This window comes from Phoca vitulina, unplaced genomic scaffold (assembly GCF_004348235.1).
Source record: "Phoca vitulina isolate PV1807 unplaced genomic scaffold, GSC_HSeal_1.0 scaffold15, whole genome shotgun sequence".
Taxonomy (NCBI): Eukaryota; Metazoa; Chordata; class Mammalia; order Carnivora; family Phocidae; genus Phoca; species Phoca vitulina.
Window position 1 is genome coordinate 15,098,984 of NW_022589718.1, and position 20,320 is coordinate 15,119,303.

Here is a 20,320-nt window from a genome sequence, read left to right on the forward strand (position 1 = left end):
CCTGAGCAAGCATCTCAAACTTTAAAACCTTGTGATTCTCACTATAAAAATCACTGTTGGTTCAAGTTGGGCCGGGGGGGAGGGAGCACCTGTCCCCAGGTCACTTTGTCATCTGTCTCACTTCCTCCTTAAATCTGGGCTTAGATGTGTATGATGAGACCTTTGTAGTGCTGCTAAGGGCTGTGAAAGCCGCTTTCTACGAAAGGAACGCATAGGACACTGAAAGCATGAACAGTGGGACAAAGCACAGGTTTCCGGTGCTATAGAGGTAATTCGCTGAGACTAAGAAATTACTATATCGCTTCCTGAGGCGAGGGTCCTGGCCACTTCTGTTTTCTAGAGAACATAGGGAAGAGGTTGCTGGCCCTTCCGTGGGTGAGCAATATACCAGCATTTGAAATTATCCAGACTGTCTGCCTAGAAAAGTCCTTTCCCCTGCTCCGTGATTCCTCACTTTCCCTGTTCTACGGTCTTTCCCCAAAGCCTCCACATTCCTAGGTCAGAGGGCAGGGTCAAAGGTTATTCTTCAGAGGTCCTCTATAGTCCTCTCACCATGTAGGGCGTTGTAACACCACAGCTTAGTCCTCACACCGTGTAGGGCGCTGTAACACCACGTTTGATCCGTACCGTGTTCAGCTCTCCTGACCGCTGCCCTGTCTCTACCAGGGAAGAACTGCTCCCTGGCCAATGGGGGCTGTGAGAGGCAGTGCAGTGACACCAGCTGGGGAGTCCAGTGTTCGTGTGGAGCTGGGTGGCAGTTACAGCCGGACGGGCAGAGCTGTGCAGGTCAGAGTTCATCTGGTGCATCTTCCGAAGTTTTTATGGCAGCGGGACATACATGCCATGCGGTTTACCATCTTAATCACTTTAAGGGTGTAATTCAGGGGCCTCCACCACATTCACAATGGGTGTACACATCACCCCGATCCATCTCCAGAACTTTCTCATCCTCCCCAACAGTCTGTCCCCATTAAACAATAACTCTGTCCCCAGTCCCTGGGAAACTCTACCCACTTTCTGTCTCTCTGAATTTGCCTGTTCTAGTCCTACATGTAAGTGCAGTCATGTGGTATCTGTTCTTCTGTGTCTGGCTTATTTCACTTAGCCTGTCACTAAGGTTCATCCATGTTGTAGCAGGTGTCAGACTCTCCTTTCCTTTTTAAGGCCAAATACCTCATTCTACGTATATGCCCCATTTTGTTGATCCATCTGTTGATGGGCATTTGGGTGGTTTCCACCTTTTGGCTATCGTGGACAATGCTATGGACAACTGGTGTACATATGTCTGAATCCCAGCTTTCGATACTCCGGGGTACGCACCAGAAGGGGAATTGTCGTATCATGCGGTAACTTCTACGTTTAACTTGAGAAACCTTCAAACTCTTTTCCACAGGGGCTGCCCCACTTGACATTCCCCCCGGCAGTGCATAGGCATCTTACCATTCATTCTGAATCAGCAACACCGCCAACAGTGTTGCTAGGGTAACCTCCATCTGGATTCTGTACCGGCCACACATCTGGGGTCTCCACACTGACGTTCCTGCTGAATTACACTTACTTGTATGGCAACTCCATAGAGGCGGGGACTGTCCATCCCAGCACCCAGCACAGGGATTTCCACATAATACATGTCCAGTGAGCATCGGAAAGGGGGCCCAATGGTCCCAAAACACTCAAAAGATTGCTCCCTGGTCATCTCTGACTTCTGACTCTCTTTCAGATATAGATGAGTGCTCCAAGGCCTACGGTCCCTGTGGCCAGCTATGCCGTAATGTCCCAGGCTCTTACTCCTGTGCATGTGTTCAAGGTCACCAGCTCTACAATGGTACCAGTTGTCGAGTTACAGGTGAGTTTCACGACCCTAAGCAAAGCCTAGCCCTTGCTCTGTCCTTAGCGGTAATTATAGATAGAAGTGCTATCGATGATTCACTTTAGGGTCTAGTATTAGAGGTGACTTTATTCTTTCCATAAAGAAGCTGCCATTACAACATTCCTTGGCCAAATCAAGTATCAGTTGCTATTAAGTGTCTTTATTTTTCTTTAATTTTATTTCTCTAAGTAATCTCTACACCCAACATGGGGCTACATCTTACAACCCCAAGATCAAGAGTTGCATGCTCTCCTGACTGAGCCAGCCAGGTGCCCCCATATTAAGTATCTTTAAAATGACTTAGCTAGGGCACTTGGGTGGCTCAGTTGGTTAAGCAACTGCCTTAGGCTCGGGTCATGATCCTGGAGTCCTGGGATCGAGTCCTGCATCGGGCTCCCTGCTCGGCAGGGAGTCTGCTTCTTCCTCTGACCCTCCCCCTTCTCATGCTCTCTCTCAAATAAATAAATAAAATCTTTTAAAAAAATAAAATGACTGGGGCGCCTGGGTGGCTCAGTTGGTTAAGCGACTGCCTTCGGCTCAGGTCATGATCCTGGAGTCCCGGGATCGAGTCCCACATCGGGCTCCCTGCTCGGCAGGGAGTCTGCTTCTCCCTCTGACCCTCCTCCCTCTCATGCTCTCTGTCTCTCATTCTCTCTCTCTCAAATAAATAAATAAAAAAAAAATAAAAAAATAAAAAAAAAATAAAATAAAATGACTTAGCTATTCTGTAGTCTATACACCTAGGTGCTCCAGAGACCCCCCCGCCCCGATAAAATGTTAACTGGGCCTGCTCTGCCTTGATGATGGAATGGTGAATTCCATTTGGCTGCTGTGTACGAGGTGGGGGTGATGGTGCAGGGGACCTCTGTCTAGGTAGGGGAAGGGCTGCATCGAAATCAAATAGGCCCAAAGTTCCAAAGATGAGTTGGAAAGTGTTGGACTTCAGAGGAGGAATTGTAACTTAGGGTGGTCAGCTAGATCTCTGGACACACCAGAGTCCAGACTTCAGGGATAAGTGGATTTTAGCATGGGAGATGGGACAGCATCTTTGGTGAAAGAGAATGGCCTGAAAGAAAGTGTCAAAGGGATGTGTCACTATTCCTTTTCCACCTTCTATTGCAGATGATGCTGTTAAAATTCTTATAGCGGCAGACAGAGAACTTGGTGTCCTGGATCGAAGAACAGGCATCTATGAGACCCTGATACCTATAAAATCGAGGCCTGCTTCTGTTGCCTATGATCTTGAGAGAAGCATGTACTTTTGGGTGGATGAAGTCTTACATGTGTTCGTCCTTGGGCAGCCAAACTCGGTTCCTCTCTATCCAGGTATATTTCTTGACGTTAAGAGCCTTAACTTCTTAAAGCTACTTCAGCAGAGTATAAGCAACCTATGTATTTATCTGGACACCGTCTGTGGACTCACTTGTCGTGAATCATGAGAGTGTATACAATCCCGATTTGAGATAAGACCACGTAATTTGGCTCAACAGGAGCTTTGGTAGAGCATAACCGGAGAATGAGATCACTCTAAAGAAGTACAGAAAGTTTGGGGATGTGGCCTCAGGCCAAGGTTAGTCTCCGCTCCACCACTAGGTATGTGACTTTGAGCAAGTTGTTAACTCCTTTGAGCCACGCTCAGTAAGACGAAAGGGATAGCCCTTGTTTCATTGGGTAAGCAGGGGGGGATTCAAGACGAATGGTACATGTGAGGAAGTGCTTGGCATTGTCCTGGGCACATAGAAATCCTCTGCTAGCAGTTAAGAGTTGCAATTCCTAACAGTTCCCCTGAGACTTCTGCAATAGCTGTTGCCCCAAACTGAGGTCATTGCATTCTCTTGGATTTCTTGGTTCTGCTCCCGCTAAGGTCCTTCTCTTTCCCTACTGCCCACTGTATATTGGACATAGCACATCTCTGGTCTTCCTTCCCTGTGTCCCGTTTGCTGCCTCATACAGCCTGAAGTCAGAAGATGTAGAAAAGTTTAGTCCGAATCTTTTTTCCAAGGTAGGAAGAAGGTAGAAGAATACGGGAGCATAATCCTGTCTCGTGTATCCCCAGAACTTAAAACCGTGGACAGTATCTCTTTGGACTGGCTCACGGGGCAGTTGTACTGGGCTAGCAGCTTCGCGAGGGTCATCGGTGCTGGCTTGAGTGATGGCAGAGGCTACGTCAGGATCTTGGAAAAGGATCTGGTGCCAGAGCAGCTGATCGTGTTTCCCACGAGGAAGTAAGTAGTGTTTCTTTGAGAATATATCCCAAATCATTGGTTATCTTAGATATTTAAGTTGATAAGGGAGCCCTTCCACGTTTTCAACGTAGGTCTCATTTGCTCCAAAAATGTCTTCATTTTAAGTCTAAATGGAATCCTAGGGAGAGCAGCTTTTCAGCCCACTGAGTCTGAGGGCAGAAATCTCCTGCATTCTTAGCTGCGCAGTGACCTGGGGCCTGAACAAGAGCGCTAAGGGGGCCTGGCTGTTCAGGACAGTGTATGTGCAGTCCGGGGTTGGGGGGGCTACTGTTAACACTTTGCGCTTTTTCTTTCCTCAGGTCCTTGTTTTGGGTAAATCGTGGTAAGAAAGGCACGAGAACTATTGAAGCTGCAGGGATGGACGGCTCGGATCGGAAGGTGCTCGCAGCTGTCCACATGGAGGAGCCTGTGGGACTGACGCTGGACTACGTGGCCGGCCGGCTCTACTGGATCAGTGAATATAAAGAGGTACTGGAGAGAAGTCAGGAAGAAAAACATTTAGTAGGGGCTTGGTAGGACTGTGGGTAACTACAAAGTTCTCCTAAGTCTCGCATCAACACTGCAAGGTGTCTTCTGGCCATGCAGACTGAGAAAAGCAAACTATGATGGCACAGTATCTTTAGGTGGAGCCCGACCAGATCAACATAGGTTGGGAGACTTAGTGTGGCTTTCTCAAACACTGCAGTCAAACTTAACACTGGAATTTCCTGGTAGTATAGGTCATATTCCATGTTGTTACCCAGGATATAAAACCTTTTAAGATGGCAGGCTGCCTCCTTGAAAGCATGTCGTTAAGTACTTCTTACTTAGTACTTACTTGTACTCCTATTTCTAGGTCTTAATATTACTGTTGATTTTATCTTATTTTTGGAAACATCAAACTGACAGACCAATATGACATGGTGGCTAAAAGCATAGGCTTGGGGGTCATAGTTTTTTTCTAAGAGTTTGGTTTTTTGTTTTTTTTTTTAAGATTTTATTTATTTATTTGGGTTGGGGGAGAGCATGGTGGGGAGAGGTAGAGGGAAAGGGAGAGGCAGACTCCCCGCTGAGCAGGGAGCCCGGCGTGGGGCTCGATCCCAAGACCCTGGGATCATGACCTGAGCTGAAGGCAGATGCTTAACCGACTGAGCCACCCAGATGCCCCCATTTTTTTAAAGTAATCTCTACAACCAAATTGGGGTTTGAATTCACAGCCCTGACTTTGGGAGTTGCATGCTATACCAACTGAGCCAGCCAGGGACCCCGGGAGTGGTATTTTTAAGTCTGTTACTTCAGCTGTGATTTTGGCAATTTATGGCACCTCTTTGAGCTCCCATTGCCCTCTCTGTTTATCTCAGATAGCAGTTAGAGAATGTAGGGAAAGGACTTGGTACAATTTCTGGATGCAGACAGTAAGATATGGTAGCTACTTATACAACGTACCTGTGACCCCAGCCAGTCCAACCACTGGCTTTGGCATTAGCCTCCGTGAATTCTAAGATGCTTTCATCTTTGTCAAGTTGATAGCGTGTGAAGATGTTTAATCGGTATCCACGCAAGAGGCGCACTGATGTCGGCCCCTCTGGCTAATGCTGCCCGGCTCTCATGACTCTACCCTTCAGTCCATAGAGACAGTAAACGTGGATGGCAGTGGGAGGCACACCTTTCCTGAGATCTTCTTGGAAGATGACGACCCAATAGGACTAGCTGTATTTGAGAACTCTTTCTTCTGGGCAAATAAAATACGGCTGTTTCACACTTCGCCCCACACCCCAAAGGAGAGAGTGGTATTGCTCAATGCTTCCATATCTGCTTTCTCGGTCCTCCACAAATCCCAACAGCCCAAGGGTATGTCACTGACATGTTAACTGTTGATGACGTAAAAGTTTTCAGTTCTTGACAGAAAATTGAAGAAAGCCCAGCATCCTGTTTACAGAAGGAAGTCAAATATTCATTGACTAGGAGTTAAAAGCTTTTGTTAATCAGAAATTATATGTCAGATTCAACTCAGATAATACTTCTTAAGTGGGTCCGAGAGACTCACTGAAGTAGAGAGCCGAGACCACTATTTACTTCTAGAGGAGTCTTCCTATCAGCAACCAGGCAGTCCTTTTGCCTTAACTCTAGGGCAGAAGATGCTGTTAGTTGAAGACTTACTGGCCTGAGCTTAATATGGATAAGTAATTGCTACTATCCGGAAGGGGGTCATGGGAGTTTAAAGGTCAGCATGCCTACCTAGAAGGTAACGAGTATACTGGGATTCCTCTTAAGGCAAAACTAACTTAACTCCCCTTGAGTATTAAGTTTTGAACAAGTATGGAGAATTCTGAGATCATATCTAACCTATTTCTATTTGAAAATAGGCAGATACCCAGCATGCGCTCCGGGCTCGTGCAGCCACCTCTGTCTCCTGTCCCCCGTCCATCCCAAGGGCTATCAGTGTGTTTGTCCAGAGGGAATGTTCCTTTTACCTTCTGGGATATGTAGTGGTAAGTGTGCTGGGCGAAATGGGCTTGGCTCAAGGAGGCACATTCCATGGTAGGCCTGGAAATAATGTAGTTTCCATTTTGGGATCACTTTTACACTGACAACCTTACTTTGATAAGTTTTGTTATCCAAAGATCTTGATTAGGTTCTTTTTTTTTTTATTGTGTTAAAAGTATAGAACATAAAACTTGCTATTTTAACCTCTTTCAAGTGTATAGTGGCTTTGAGTGTATTCACATTTTTATGCAGCTATCACTACCATCCATCTCCAGAACTTTTTCTTTTTTTTCTTTTTTTTTTTAAGATTTATTTATTTTAGAGAGAGAGAGTGTGAGCAAAAGGGAGGGGCAGAGGGAGAGGGAGAGAAACTCAAGCAGACTCCCCAGTGAGCGCAGAGCCTGATGTGGGACTTGATCTCATGACCCTGAGATCACGCCCTGAGTCGAAATCAAGAGTTGGACGTCTAACTGACTGAGCCACCCAGGTGCCCCTCTCCAGAACTTTTTCATCTCCCTAAACTGAAATTTTATACCCATTAAACAATAACTCCCCATTCTTTTCCCGCCAGCCCCACCCTTAAACCACCATTCTGCTTTCTGTATGAATGTGACAACTCTAGGAACCTCATATAAGTGGAATCCTACAGTATCTGTCCTTATGTTGCTGGCTTATTTTACTTTACTATCTTTAAGGTTCGTACATGTTGTAATATGTGTCAGAATTTCCTTTCTTTTTGAGGCTGAATAATCATTTTATTTATACTATATTTGGTTTCTCCATTCATCCATCAATGAATATTTGGGTTTGATTGATTTTTGAAGCAGGAAAAAATAGCTAACACCTCTCAGTTTTACCCAGAAATTAAGTTGGTATGAAAAAGAAATTCTCCGTAGTCTTATGACTATTGTGTATTCTGACTTAGGTTTGTAAGCAGGGTCTACTTCAGTATTGTTAATTGATTTGTCTTTGAAATATTGAGGCTTATAAGCTCCATTGAGCATCTCTATCCAAATTACTTTTTTTTTTTGAAAGATTTTATTTATTTATTTTAGAGAGAGCATGAACAGGGGGAGGGGCAGAAGGAGAGGGAGAGAGAATCTCAAGCAGACTCCCCGCTGAGCATGGAGCCCAATGCAGGGCTCAATCTCACAATCCTGAGATCATGACCTAAGCTGAAACTAAGAGTCGGGTGCTTAACTGACTAAGCCACCCAGGTGCCCCCCCCCAATTACTTTTTGCTAAAGAACACTCAGATTTTAAGGATAAGGATAAATGATGTAAATACGTTCATGCTCTAACTACCTTTAAATAACATAATTCTCAGGGGTAGCCACTGAATGTGATCATGGTGTATGTAATAGGCTGTTGTGCCAAACTCAGGACTTGAGCTTAAATTGTATCTTGAACATTATATATAGAGTTAAATACCCAAGTAACTTTCCTTTAAATAGGCAATCGAATTTAAAATTCTTTCTACTGAGACTTGTGTGCCATGAGCAAGGATTTAAGGACATTACTGAATCAAACGGGGCACCGCCCAGCCCTAATCCTTGTGGTTCTGTGTTAAACTTTCAGCAGAAATTTGAAAGACTTAGTGCCTTGGGAAAGCAGAGCAATTCTTCATTTGCCCAAATGACTCCCTTCTCCAAGGAAGCTAGGGCATTGGTGTTGTATATGTGTTTCAGAAGGGAATTTGATAAGACCCCTTTAGAAGTGTACCTCAGCTGGAGAGATTGCTCAAGAAAGGAGCATGGGGCTTATCTGACAAATGGCCAAACAGTAAATCTCTCCTTTTTCTTGGTAGAGTTAAAGCTAGTGTTTTCTTCTGGCAAACGTCTCTACTTATTGAAAGTTGGTTTTATGGGAACTGCTATAGAGAGAACCCTAGTTCAAGAGCATCCTAGGAACATCTATTTACTGGATATTGACTGGAAAAGAAACCTCATCTACTGGACAAATGCCCAGGGACAGCTATTCTGCTCAAGTGGCTATTCAGGAGAAAAGCGAGAGATTTGGACAGAGCACACAGGTAAGCTGTGTGGCTATTTTGGATTTTCCTCTTTATTTTCTGGCTCTAAAATTAATGAGAGCCAAAAAAAAAAAAAAAAAAAAAACCACAAACAAAAAACTAGCTGTTCCTGATCTGAATCAACCTTAATGCCAAAGAATGGTTTTAAAGTAATTTAAATATGAACTATCTGACTTACCCTTTTACTTACAAAAGGTGCACAGGCTGTTAAAAGGCTACCATAATTTGGGAAATCCTAAGGTCAGTGGTAAATTTTTGAAATTCAATTCTATTTTTCTGGCCTTAAGTTTGGGTAGGATAGAAATAGACCTTAAATATTTCAATTTTGCATTGCAGATTTTTCTTGCACTAATTTAGAAGTGATTTGCAATGCAGATTTCTGAGGGAACTAGCAAGATATCTTCTTATTGTGGTAATATATACTTTCTCTCCTCTCCCACACTGCTGAATGGCACAGCCCACCCTTATCGCCCTGTACTCCACCTAAAGGCAAACACCTACTTTATAAAAGAGAACATGAGGCTAGAGCTCTAGGCTGAGTAATTTGATTTCTGAATGTCTGGGCCCTGGGTACTCTAAGTACCAGTGATATGCTTTACTACAAGAAGCGCCATATTGAAATGCGTGTTCCTGAGACATCCTTCAGAGCAGTAGACTCTACCGAGTCCTGTGGGCAAGCACAATGCCTGGCACCTAAGAACTTCCAATACCCGTCCCGGAGAACTTTCAGGAAAAAGTGAAATGGGCAGCGTTCTTGAAATACATCTGATGGCTGTCTGAGGAAACTCGTGATCTTGAATTTCTTCCCATTTCTTCCCACCAATTAAAATGCCACCTTCACTCCACTGGCTAATCTTAGCCAATAGGTTTCTGTGTTACAGTGATCACATCAAGGATTTGTAAGGGACTGGCAATTTCATTTGAGCTGGCTTCTACTGTGGAATGTTGAGTCCCTGTGATAGGTGGCTCTGAAATAATAGAAAATATATAGGTCTCTGTCCCTGGTTACTGGCACAGAGTTCCTAAGACCTTTGTAACTTCCTAAGTGATAGCATCAGACACAGAGCTCCCCTAAGTCCTTTGGAATTTTCTAGGTGATAGGAAGAGCTTGGTTTGAATGAGGCAATTTTGGTGGGGTCTGCAGTGCAGTGCAAAATTGAATTTAAGGTCCATTTCTACATTATCCAGACTTAAGGCCAGAACAAATTTAAAAACCTTACCACTGACCCTGGGAGGTTGTTTACCAGAAAGACCAAGCCACGGCTAGAATCTTAGAACTTTCAGCCCCACACCCTGTTCGCTGGAGAGGGAAGAGGGGCTGGAAATGGAATCAGTGATCAGCCATGCCTATGTGATGAAGCCTCCATGAAATCCCCAAAGTAGGTGGTTCAGCGAGCTGGGTTGGTGAACACATCCATATGCTGGGAGGGTGGTATTCCCCATCTCCATGGGAACAGAAGCTCCTACTTGTGGGCCCTTTGGATGTTGCCCTGTGGATCTCTTTGTCCAGCTGTTTATCTGTATCTCTTATGAAATCAACCAGTAAATATGTTTCCCTCAGTTCTGTGAGCAGCAAATCCTCAAACTCAAGGGGTTTGTAGGAACCCCGATTTAGAGCCAGTAGATCAGAATGCAGGTGACAACCAGACTTGTGGTTGGCATCAGAAGTGGGGGCAGTCTTGGGACAGAACCCGTGGGCTCTGATGCCAGCTCTAGGAGGACAGGGTCAGAACTGAATTGTGGGACATTTGGCTAGTGTTGCAGAATTGCTTGGTGTGGGGACCCCCCCACACACCCACATCTGGTGTCAGAAGTGTTGGAGGAGTAAAGGTGCCGCACGGGTGTGTTTTTTCCTGTACAGTGGCTGAAAGCTTGACAAAGCCAGGCAGGCCCTTCACAGAAGGGATCAGGCTGGTTACTACCTACCAGGACCTGTTTGCAGATCTCAGGACCTCCTTACAACCCATGAGCATGCAGCTTTCAGCTTATCCTTATATTAGAGGGTGCTAATATCAGTGTTTTCTCTTTTTTTTTTAAAAAAAGATTTATTTGAGAGAGAGATCGAGCACACATGGCAGGGAGGGCCACAGGGAACGAGATACATAAGCAGACTCTGTTCTGAGCATGGAGCCCGACGTGGGGCTCTATATCATGACCCCAAGATCACAACCTGAGCCAAAACCAAGAGTCGGATGCTTAACTGACTCTGCCATCCAGGCACCCTGGCGTTTCCTCTTGAATAAGTTAATCTTGTCCTCATTGAAAAGTGTAGCTGGGAAATACAGAGGAGGTTGCTAATAAAAAATGGGAGGACTTCAAAATTCTGTTTTAGGCAAGAGTTCATGTCTTTAAGAACCTGCATAGAATTGCTCAAAGAACATTCTGTGTCCCGACAACTGGCCATTCAACCTTGAATCTGCACAGCACTAGTGAGATCTAATGCCAGGGAGAACTTGTCTTCTGTGCGGATGACAGAGCCCAAAGGAGAAGAGAGAAGCTGAACTGGGTGTGGCTAGTCCGTTCTTACTAACTGGCCAACCTCAAGTCCCTTCTTTCCTAGAGTGACTTAAGGAATGTGCGGGACAACTCTGTGCAAGTTCCTCCACGTGAAAACATGAGGAATAGTAAGACCTCCCACCCTAACACTCAGGCAGTGGGAAGAACTAGAACACACGAATCCTGTGTGCACAGACTTCTCCATTCTGCTACCCATGCCCCAGCTTTGTGCCTCGTCTGTTTGTCCACCTCCCTCGTAGTTAACATTTGAGTTCTGAAATAGGTCCCAGCACACTACAGGGTATTCTATTAAGACCCAGCTCTCTGGGGGGGTGGGGGATGTGCGCATAGATACGTTATATATGTTTGTAATAAAGCTTACTGATATAAAGGTTGTAACAATTTACAAATAACAAAATATACAACGTCCTTTGTTGTAAATTTCATATAGCTACATGATTTTCAGATTGGCTACAGATCCAAGAATTCAGAATAAAAAAGCAGTTTATAGTTCAATCAAAATTTAACAAAATCCAACCATGAATACATGCTTGATTGCGATCTGATTTGGCAAGGAGTCGCTGCCATTGCTGAGCGAATACAGTCCTGCTGTAATGTTATTTGACACTTGTTTCCATAAACAAGCGAGAAGTGCACCAGTGAAAACTAATTGGAATGAGTTTATTGACCCAAAGGACTTATTTGTCGATTTGGATAATTGTTTTCAAATACTAGGAAAATGTTTTCCCCAACTTTTGTGGTCTTTAAAATGTCATGGCCATAGGTGGGACTTAGGTGAGTTTAATTTGCAATATTAACATTTTTCCTCTGCCACTTAAGTCCAGGCCAGGGGTTGTCGGCCTCTTTCTAGAAAAGGCCAGACAGTAACTACAGTTAACTATTTCAGGCTACTCGGGCACTCTGCCATTGTATCTGCAAAGGAGCCAGCGACCATATGTGCACGAATGACCATGGTGTGTTCCCCCGGAATTTACAAAAACACACCGCAGGCTGGAATTGGCCCAAGAGCCATTGTTTGTCAGTCCCTGGTCTAGAAAACAAAACCGAAAACAAATCAAGCCCTGATATGGAGTGTTTGCCAATGGCTCTGGTTAAAAATACGCCCACAGTGCCAGGTTTCAAGTTCCCAATGTAATGTCACTTTACGTGGGGTTAGGAAGGGGTGTGCAGTAGCAAAATGCAGGAATGTGAGGACTGGAGTATTTTCGTTTCAAATGCGATTAAGTTGATGTAATCTAGTTTTAATAATGATTATACCGGACAGCAAGCTTGCAGCATTCCTGAATTTAACAACTGGCCATTCCAGCACATCGCTCTAAGATAACGGATGCTCTCCTAAGCTCTTCATAGGTACGAACTCTAATCCTCAAAACTGAGAGAAGCACTGTCCCAACCAGGCATTTGCAGAAACTGAGGCATAGTAATTAGCTGACACCTTATTTTGGAATGTGCTTCAAAAATGGCAATCTGACTTGCTAGCCTAATACTGCTCTAACTTTTATGCTATAGCACACCCCAGGGTAGGTACTACGTAGCTGAGACCCACTTGTGCAGCTCTAGTGGGCCAGGATGGGAGTAGGGAGTGCTTGGGGGGTTAGTGCCCACGTCTGTTACACTTAAAAGCTACCACTTTGTGGCTTTCACATACTTGGTCCCTACCCTATCTCTGTCTTCTGGCTGTAGGTCTCCTCATTATCCATCCACTCTACCGGTGACCTTTCATACCACTGTTGTGGTGACACTTTACCCAGTCTCTGCTTTCCCATAGCAATTTCAGTTCTAGCCACTGGGCATATCATTGATTGATTTTCATACTTAACTGACAAAAAGGGAGGTGAATCCAAAGTTGCAGGTCTGCATGCAAACGTAAGCATTGCCACTTAGATGTCTAACTTCTAAAAGGCGGTGGATATCTCCCTCACCAGCTGGTTGTGAGGATCACGTGGGCTCGTATGAGAGATAAGGTGCTGGAACCAGAGTAAGCATGATGGGACTCCTCATGTGAATGAGGCATGTAGACTTGTTAGGGACCAGGCTTTGCATCTCTTTAAGCATCTTCTATCCTTGACCCAAAACGTTAAGACCATGCACGAATGTATTTGAATGTCCTTTCTAATGGGAGTTCCTTTCTCCCCTCACAGTCTGCTCAGCAAATGTGGACATACCCACGGGGAACTTGTACTGGGTGCCCTGTGACCGAAGCGCTATCCAGAAGACTAGGATCCCTGGCCCAGACACCCGGACCCTCTACAGAACAGGCAGCATTATACTGCCTCTTCTTCTCGATTGGCCAAAGAGAGTGCTCTACTGGGTAGAAAGTGGGAAACACTTGCAAAGTATGACTCTCGATGGCAAAACCAGACAGCAAGTCTGGACAGGCACCTGGACGGCGGACACCCACATGGCCTTAGACCTTGGCTCGTCTAGCATCCTCTGGACGACCAAAGGGTCAGGTAAGCGTGACACAGAGCAGTGCGGTTGGAAGAAGCTGGGGGAGTGGTGGTGGTAAGGCTCGTTTCAGCATGAGGATCGCTGTCGGTCCTAGAACTAGCTAGACCTCGGCTCAAAATCTGGTTTTCATAGTTACAGCTTGGGCACACGTCCCTCAGCTCAAACTCGGTTTCCTTTGTAAGTCTAGATTTCTGACTTGAGAGGTAGAAAACTGCAGAGCTAACATATACTTAGTCGCTTTTTGTTCGGAATGTGTTTCTGTCTCCATGAGTAGAAGTAATAGACCCAAACTTGCATTGCAAATGAAACAGAGGTGCTTTAGGTGCACTGGATATCAGATACGACTTCTACCCTGATGGTCTCCTCCAGAAGCCACCTCCAATGGCTGGTGGCTGTGTGCAGGTGACCGAGCGTGTTGGCACACCGCCTGGGAGACAGGAACGGCACGCCTGACGCTTCCACGCGGCAGATCTCACGTTCCTGGAGCTTTAAACACTTCCTGGGACTATCTTTAACTACAAAACTAAAACCTACAAAACTCGATAGGAAGAATCTGTGCTTATTATCAGTGGGGCTCACTGACCCTTAATCGAGGGCTACCCATGCCCCCTGTCACGGGTCACTTGTTCTCTGTCAGCTTGTAAGCACTTGACTCTTCCTTAGGGTTGCAAAGTCTGAGTCTCCTAAAAAATAGAACGTACACTTTGAACAAAACCTGGAGTGACGGCATTATAGCGGCTCACGAGCCCTACCTGGTGACCGTGCACAGGGGAGCCCTCCTGCTGTGGGACAGGAGGACGCTGGAGCCCTTCGCGGTGTCAAAAGAGCCGTACGTGAGGAAAATGATCATCCTGGCAGAGAATCAGCAGGTTTCAGGCGAGTCTTCCTCTGTGGGGTTCTTCTTTGAAATCCACTTTCTCTGCCTCTCGCCTGTGTGTTTTCAGAGGATAAAATCCTGGGTATCTTTGTACTGGCAGTTGTCCTGAGCCACAGTGCAGCAGGCCTTTTCCCTAACTTGGCCTTATCCTGGAGGAGTAAGAATCGGACACCTTTCTCAAAGTTGCTAAATGACACAAGACCCCAGGCAAAACTCCCAGAAGTTTGCCCACCATAACCCCTTTGGGGAGCCCTCTCGCATGTTAGCACCTTAAACCTCTTAATCTGATGGTAAAGAGATCCATTTAATTTGTCTAAAGCACTTACCCGAACAGATTTTACCGAGGAACCCCCACGGTCTTAACGTTTTAGGTCAAGGATAGAAGATGCTTAGAGAGATGCAGCAGCATCTCGCCGAGGATCCTTTGCGAAACCATTCTGGGGCTGTGGATACCAACCAGGACAAGCAGTCCTTCCGGCTGTTGAAGCTGCACCCGTAGTTCAGATTACCCTGCTTACAGCTGCTTTTTTTTTTTTTTCCCTCTTCACATAAGCCTTTGGCCTGGCGCCAAAAAATCGGATCCTGGATCTTGAGGCAGACAAAGCAGAAATCCTATCACAGGATCCGGGGGGCTTTGTTATAGGGTATAACAGGAAGCCAGACAGAACAAGTCCCTGTCTGCAGAAACTTTATTTATTTATTTATTAAAGATTTTATTTGCCTGACAGACACAGCGAGAGAGGGAACACAAGCAGGGGGAGTGGGAGAGGGAGAAGCAGGCATCCCGTGGAGCAGGGAGCCCGATGGGGGCTGATCCCAGGACCCTGGGATCATGACCTGAGCTGAAGGCAGACTGAGACTTAACAGTTGAGCCACCCAGGCACCCAAAACTTTACTTTTCCTTCCTAGCAGATAGCATCAGGCAGTGAGAAGAAGTTATTGGGCTTGAAGGAGAAAACGATTTGCCCAAATAGGAAGCCATTAGATGATGGGCCGATGGACCACATCTCACCTAAGGATCTAGGCTTTGAGGCCATTTCACTTTTTTCTTCCTACGAGGTAGATACATGTAGCTGCCCAGCCCCAAAATGGTTTTTGGAGGAGGGGGACAGTAGAAGCCCATCTCTGGTGCCGAGACCGCGGGGCCTGCCTCACTGAAGCCACCGTTTATTGTAGATCCTGAGCTTGAAGAGGCGGCTGCAGGCGGTCCTCCCCCCGCACTTCCCGTAGCACTCCCGCTGCTTTGCACCCCATCCTCTGTCCCCTGTCGGAACGGGGAGGGATGTGTTTCTCAGGAGTACCTCTGCGATGGCAAGCCGGACTGTCAGGACGGCTCGGACGAAGGGGACTGTTTCCGGTTCTGCAACAGACCAGGTCTGTCTCTGTGCCAGGAATGCTGATTCAGCTTTGGGCACGTGGCGTTGATCACAATCACCCTCGCTTCTCCTTAATTGTCGTAGCTGAAGGTCCCAGTCTGTCAGATTACAGACTCTGCCAGTGTCCGTGTTATCACAGTTAAGTCAGATGTTTTACCAGGTGTAATTTTTAACTATTGCTTCCTTGCCTCCTCACATTCGCTTAAGTGTTCCAATATTTGCCTCTCTAAAGGCTGAGCCATAAACCGACCTGAATGGACCACTTAGAACAGATTTGGCAGTGTTTTTCAACAAGCTGTTAAAGTCACCAAACCAATATGAGCCCTTATTGCTTGAACAACCTCGTTCAGCTTGCGAATTTAATTGACCTGAGCACTTTATTAAAGCTTGTTTATGGATTAGATAAGCTATAGAGCTCGAACAATTAGGATGCAGTCTGCCTACCCCTCAAAGTCCAGGATGAGGGTGAGTTAATCTAACTTTAAACCTTCAGTGGGACTGAGTAGATGGCACAAGCCCTTGGTCCTTTCCACTTAAGGGGTCTTCCAGTGTCTGAACAGAAACCAGTGCATCGAGGAGAAATACCACTGCGACGGGGCTCAGCAGTGCTCGGATGGGTCTGATGAGCTGGGCTGCTGGAAGCCCACTGAAGATTGTTCTTTACGTTGTGACAACAAGACCCGCTGTATCCCCAAGAGCTGGCTGTGTGATGGCAATGCAGACTGTTCTGACAAGAGAGATGAGCAAGGATGCGGTAAGTACCGTGCAACTCATTTGTGGTAGGTTATGTTCTACGGGGTTGCCACCAACCCTGAATGAACAGATATCACATCATTGCTCATAGGAAAAATATAAGGTGAGGTTTCTGAGAATCTCTCGTGATGATATTTTTGTCAACTAATCAACATATAATCTTGTTTTAGGTGTATTGCTGTTTAAAGACTACTTGATATACGTATTGTTGACTCATTAACATTGAAGTCACAGCCAACAGCATTATAACTCCTGCCCGAACAAAGCTTAACACATGTATTTGCTCTGTAAGGCAGCTCACAGGCATCTCGCACTAGGAACGCGAGAGAGCGTTTCCGCACTACCCTTGGGGGCCCTTTTCAACTGCAGAATCCCCCTAAAGTACAACATGGGAAGTATGGCTCTAAATAGACCACAGAAAGGACACTTGTTTGCAGTGTGAGGACTGAAACGAGAAGGCAGAGTGTTGCCTTGTTCCATCTCAACTGGAAACATGCGCTAGGCAACGCAAGTGTTTTGCTGCTTTGTGTATGCTTATCCTCAAATGACCGTGAAAGTGTGGGAGCATGGATTTGGGGGGAGGGTTACGAATTTTGGCAAGTAGGTGAATGTGCAAATAATGAATCTGCAGATAACGAAGATGGACTGTCCTTACCACGAAGTTAGCAGACTGGGATGAAAGGGTCTGAGTTGGAGGGCTGTTGGAGATCATGGTACAAGACTTCCCTCTCTGTAACGAGATTCCCATTAGTGGAAAACCAGTCTACTTGACACAATGTTTCTTGAGCTAGAATCGACCATCTTGAAGATTTTAATTTTGATCCAGGTCTTCTCATGCGGTGGGCCGTCCTTATTTTTAGATGTGATTGCTTTCCCCTCTTGTCAATGGGATACTCAATCTTTCTTTTTAGTCTTCCCAGTGACCTGCTTCAAGAACCTTAATCACATTGTAGGAATAGGGTAGAGGAGAGAATTTGGAGAGTTGAAGTGGGAAGAGGAGGAGGCTGGGTGAAGTACCATGATAGATTTGAATACGGAGGCCACTGGGTAGCCAGACAATATCAGTGCACTCAGACTTACGAGAACATCAGGAGGAGAGGCAGGAGGGAACCCCAAGGATAATTTACTTTTCAATGTGTATTTATGGTTTTGCCTAGGACCTGAGCTTTTTTTCTTGATCCAAGTCAAGCAACTTCTGTCTGTAGGAACTGAGCCCAAGAACATAACATGTAGGGTATGCTGGATGTCATGAGAGACTTTCTCTCCTCATGGATGATGTTAAGGTCCTGGAGAAGAGCCCTACTCCTCACCCTATCCCGGTGTCCTTCGTGTGTCCCCGCCGCCCTCATTCTCCAAGATGGGGTTTTTCTGGGCTAGCTTAGTAGGCCTTTTCTGGCCTAACACTATTCAAACCACCTTTGAGGGCTGGGGTTTAGTTCCCCAGGTGACAGCAGAAGACCGGAGAGTCTTCACAACGTTTCACATGCCTTCAGATGGCTTCCACATCTGGCTGAGTTCTTACTTAAAGCTTTGTTTTCCAGTTCATGCAGAATGCAGCGCCCTGGAATTTCGATGCAAGAACGGCCAGTGCATCTCGAACTCTCTGCGCTGCGATGGGAACCGAGACTGTGTGGACCACTCCGACGAGGACGGCTGTCCTGGGGCCTGGCCGCTGCGGTGCCCGTTGGGGGAGGTGAAGTGCCGGGGGAGTGGAGAGTGCGTGCCCGCCACATGGCTCTGTGACCGGGACTTCGACTGTGAAGACGGGACCGATGAGCAGGTAGCGCACCCTTCTTCAGAAAAACTGATTTCTCCTCACAACCGCAACATGTGCCTTCCTTATAGAAAATGTGAGAAAACCCAAGAACAGAGAAGGCTCTCATCCCTACTGCCCAGAAAACCACTCGTCATGACAACAAAGTGTCCAGAGTGATAAGAGCTCTTGTCGAAAGACAAACGTTTAAGAGGTTTTTATTGTAGGTTTGCAAGGGTTAGGTCTTCATGGCCGTGGTGTAAATGTCCCCCCAGAGATCTGCTCTGAAGCTCTGCTTCCCCATCACTGAGAAGTGCGCTGACCCTGCCACGCTGTGGGACATGCAGCCTGGCTTGAGTCCTGCTGCTTGCGTTTGACCTGAAGAAAGTACTAACTCCCTCATGTTCTACTTCCTCATCTGTCAAATGGGTAGGAGATAGGCCTCGTGGTGCCTGAGGGGTTGAGAATGCATCTAAAGGTTCGGGGCTGTTAGCAGGGGCACAGATAGCCCCTCCCCTCCTCTAGTACATCCTGCCCCAGAGCTGAGTGTCCAAGTCAGGAGAGGTGCGAAGGATGCCGTAACGTTTAATGTGCTAGGGGCGGTTTTGAAATGGCAAAGGAATTCTTTTTTTTTTAAGATTTTATTTATTTATTTGAGAGAGGGAGAGAGCGCACATGAGCAGGGGCAGAGGGAGAGGGAGAGGCAGAGGGAGAAGCAGGGAGCCTGATGCAGGACTCGATCCCAGGACCCTGAGATCATGATCTGAGCTGAAGGCAGACGCTTCACCGACTGAGCCACCCAGGCGCCCCCAAATGGCAAAGGAATTCTAAAGAAGGGTTCCAAGAGCACATTCTTATGCCTAGATTTCTTAAATGAAGACGTCTTGGTTTGACAAAATAAGACCTTTCTTTTCACTTCACAGCCAGGTTCGCTTTACCTAGACCTCCTCACCTAAACTCTGGCTGCTGAAAACGTTTTTCTGAGTTTTGGGGCTTTCTCTGGCCTTGTTGCAGAAGGGACTCGAGCGTTGTCTTGTAAGCCAGGCTCGTTCTCCCTCCGAGAACCCCATCCTGGGCTCTGAGTGCGGGTGTCGCTGACCCAGTCACTGTCCCCTCAGGACTGTGACCCGGAGGAGCTTCGCTGTGGCCCCAGGCAGTGGTCCTGTGCCGGCGGAGACCAGTGCGTGCCTGGCATGTGGCGCTGTGATGGGCAGAGAGACTGTGAGGACGGCAGTGACGAGGCTGGGTGTAAGCGCGGGGACGCCCACTGAGGGGAGGGGGCTTCCAGGGGCGCGGGCTGCTTGCTTCCTCTAGGCCTGAGAAGCCGGCTCAGCCAGCAAGTGCCACCGGCCCTGACATCCTTTCCCTGACCAGGATGGAGGTGCCTTGACTCCATCCTTGCCGCGGGAGGGATGTTCAGGGTGGCGGGGAGCAGACTGTAAAAGTGGAAAGTCATCCTCTGCAGGCCCCCCCGCAAAGTGCCAGAGCTCTGAGTTCCAGTGCCGCTCCCATGGCTGCCTTGCCCTCCGCCTGGTGTGTGACGGGAAGAAGGACTGTGCCGACGGCTCCGATGAAGGTGGAACGTGCTCGCCGTCAGCATGCCGCCGGGCGCGGTGTCCCCACGCCTGCTACCAGTCCCCGCACGGGCCTGTGAGTTCATGCGGCCGGGCTCACCAGCAGCTGTCAACTTGGTTTAGTGACGGGGGCAACCTCGTCAGTCAGGCTGGCCCCCACTGCTCGTGAGGCCCTGAGTCTTACGTGGCTGAGCTGTCCTGATCGGTCCTCTCATGTCCGCGGAGCCCTTCCTGGCTCCTTCCGAGTCCCGTCAGGTTCCTTCCCTGTGTCGTGTCTCCTGGAGCTTTACCACCCAGCCTCCAGAAGCCCTGCTGCTGTGAGCTCCGGGCGACACTTGGGACTAAGCCACACGTTTTTGTGGACGTCTCTTCCGTATGTGTATTTGGAATGTGACCTGCCCTTAA

At 47.0% G+C, this 20,320-nt stretch overlaps 1 protein-coding gene across 5 annotated transcripts in view; it reads left to right on the forward strand.

Annotated features, from left to right (window-relative positions):
* LOC116637878 (low-density lipoprotein receptor-related protein 1B-like) overlaps positions 1-20,320 on the forward strand; it is a 40,093-nt gene that overhangs the window by 5,760 nt on the left and 14,013 nt on the right. For 3 of the 5 annotated variants that reach the window (XM_032413492.1, XM_032413491.1, XM_032413495.1), the window contains 15 exons: positions 667-786; positions 1,721-1,846; positions 2,993-3,196; positions 3,927-4,095; positions 4,416-4,584; positions 5,721-5,946; positions 6,462-6,587; positions 8,390-8,614; positions 13,273-13,584; positions 14,246-14,458; positions 15,636-15,833; positions 16,374-16,589; positions 18,130-18,368; positions 19,460-19,589; positions 19,807-19,991. In XM_032413492.1, coding sequence (XP_032269383.1) covers positions 667-786; positions 1,721-1,846; positions 2,993-3,196; positions 3,927-4,095; positions 4,416-4,584; positions 5,721-5,946; positions 6,462-6,587; positions 8,390-8,614; positions 13,273-13,584; positions 14,246-14,458; positions 15,636-15,833; positions 16,374-16,589; positions 18,130-18,368; positions 19,460-19,589; positions 19,807-19,991 — 2,858 coding nt within the window. The remainder of the gene's footprint in view (positions 1-666; positions 787-1,720; positions 1,847-2,992; positions 3,197-3,926; positions 4,096-4,415; positions 4,585-5,720; positions 5,947-6,461; positions 6,588-8,389; positions 8,615-13,272; positions 13,585-14,245; positions 14,459-15,635; positions 15,834-16,373; positions 16,590-18,129; positions 18,369-19,459; positions 19,590-19,806; positions 19,992-20,320) is intronic. The other 2 variants (XM_032413493.1, XM_032413494.1) reach the window with 2 other exon arrangements.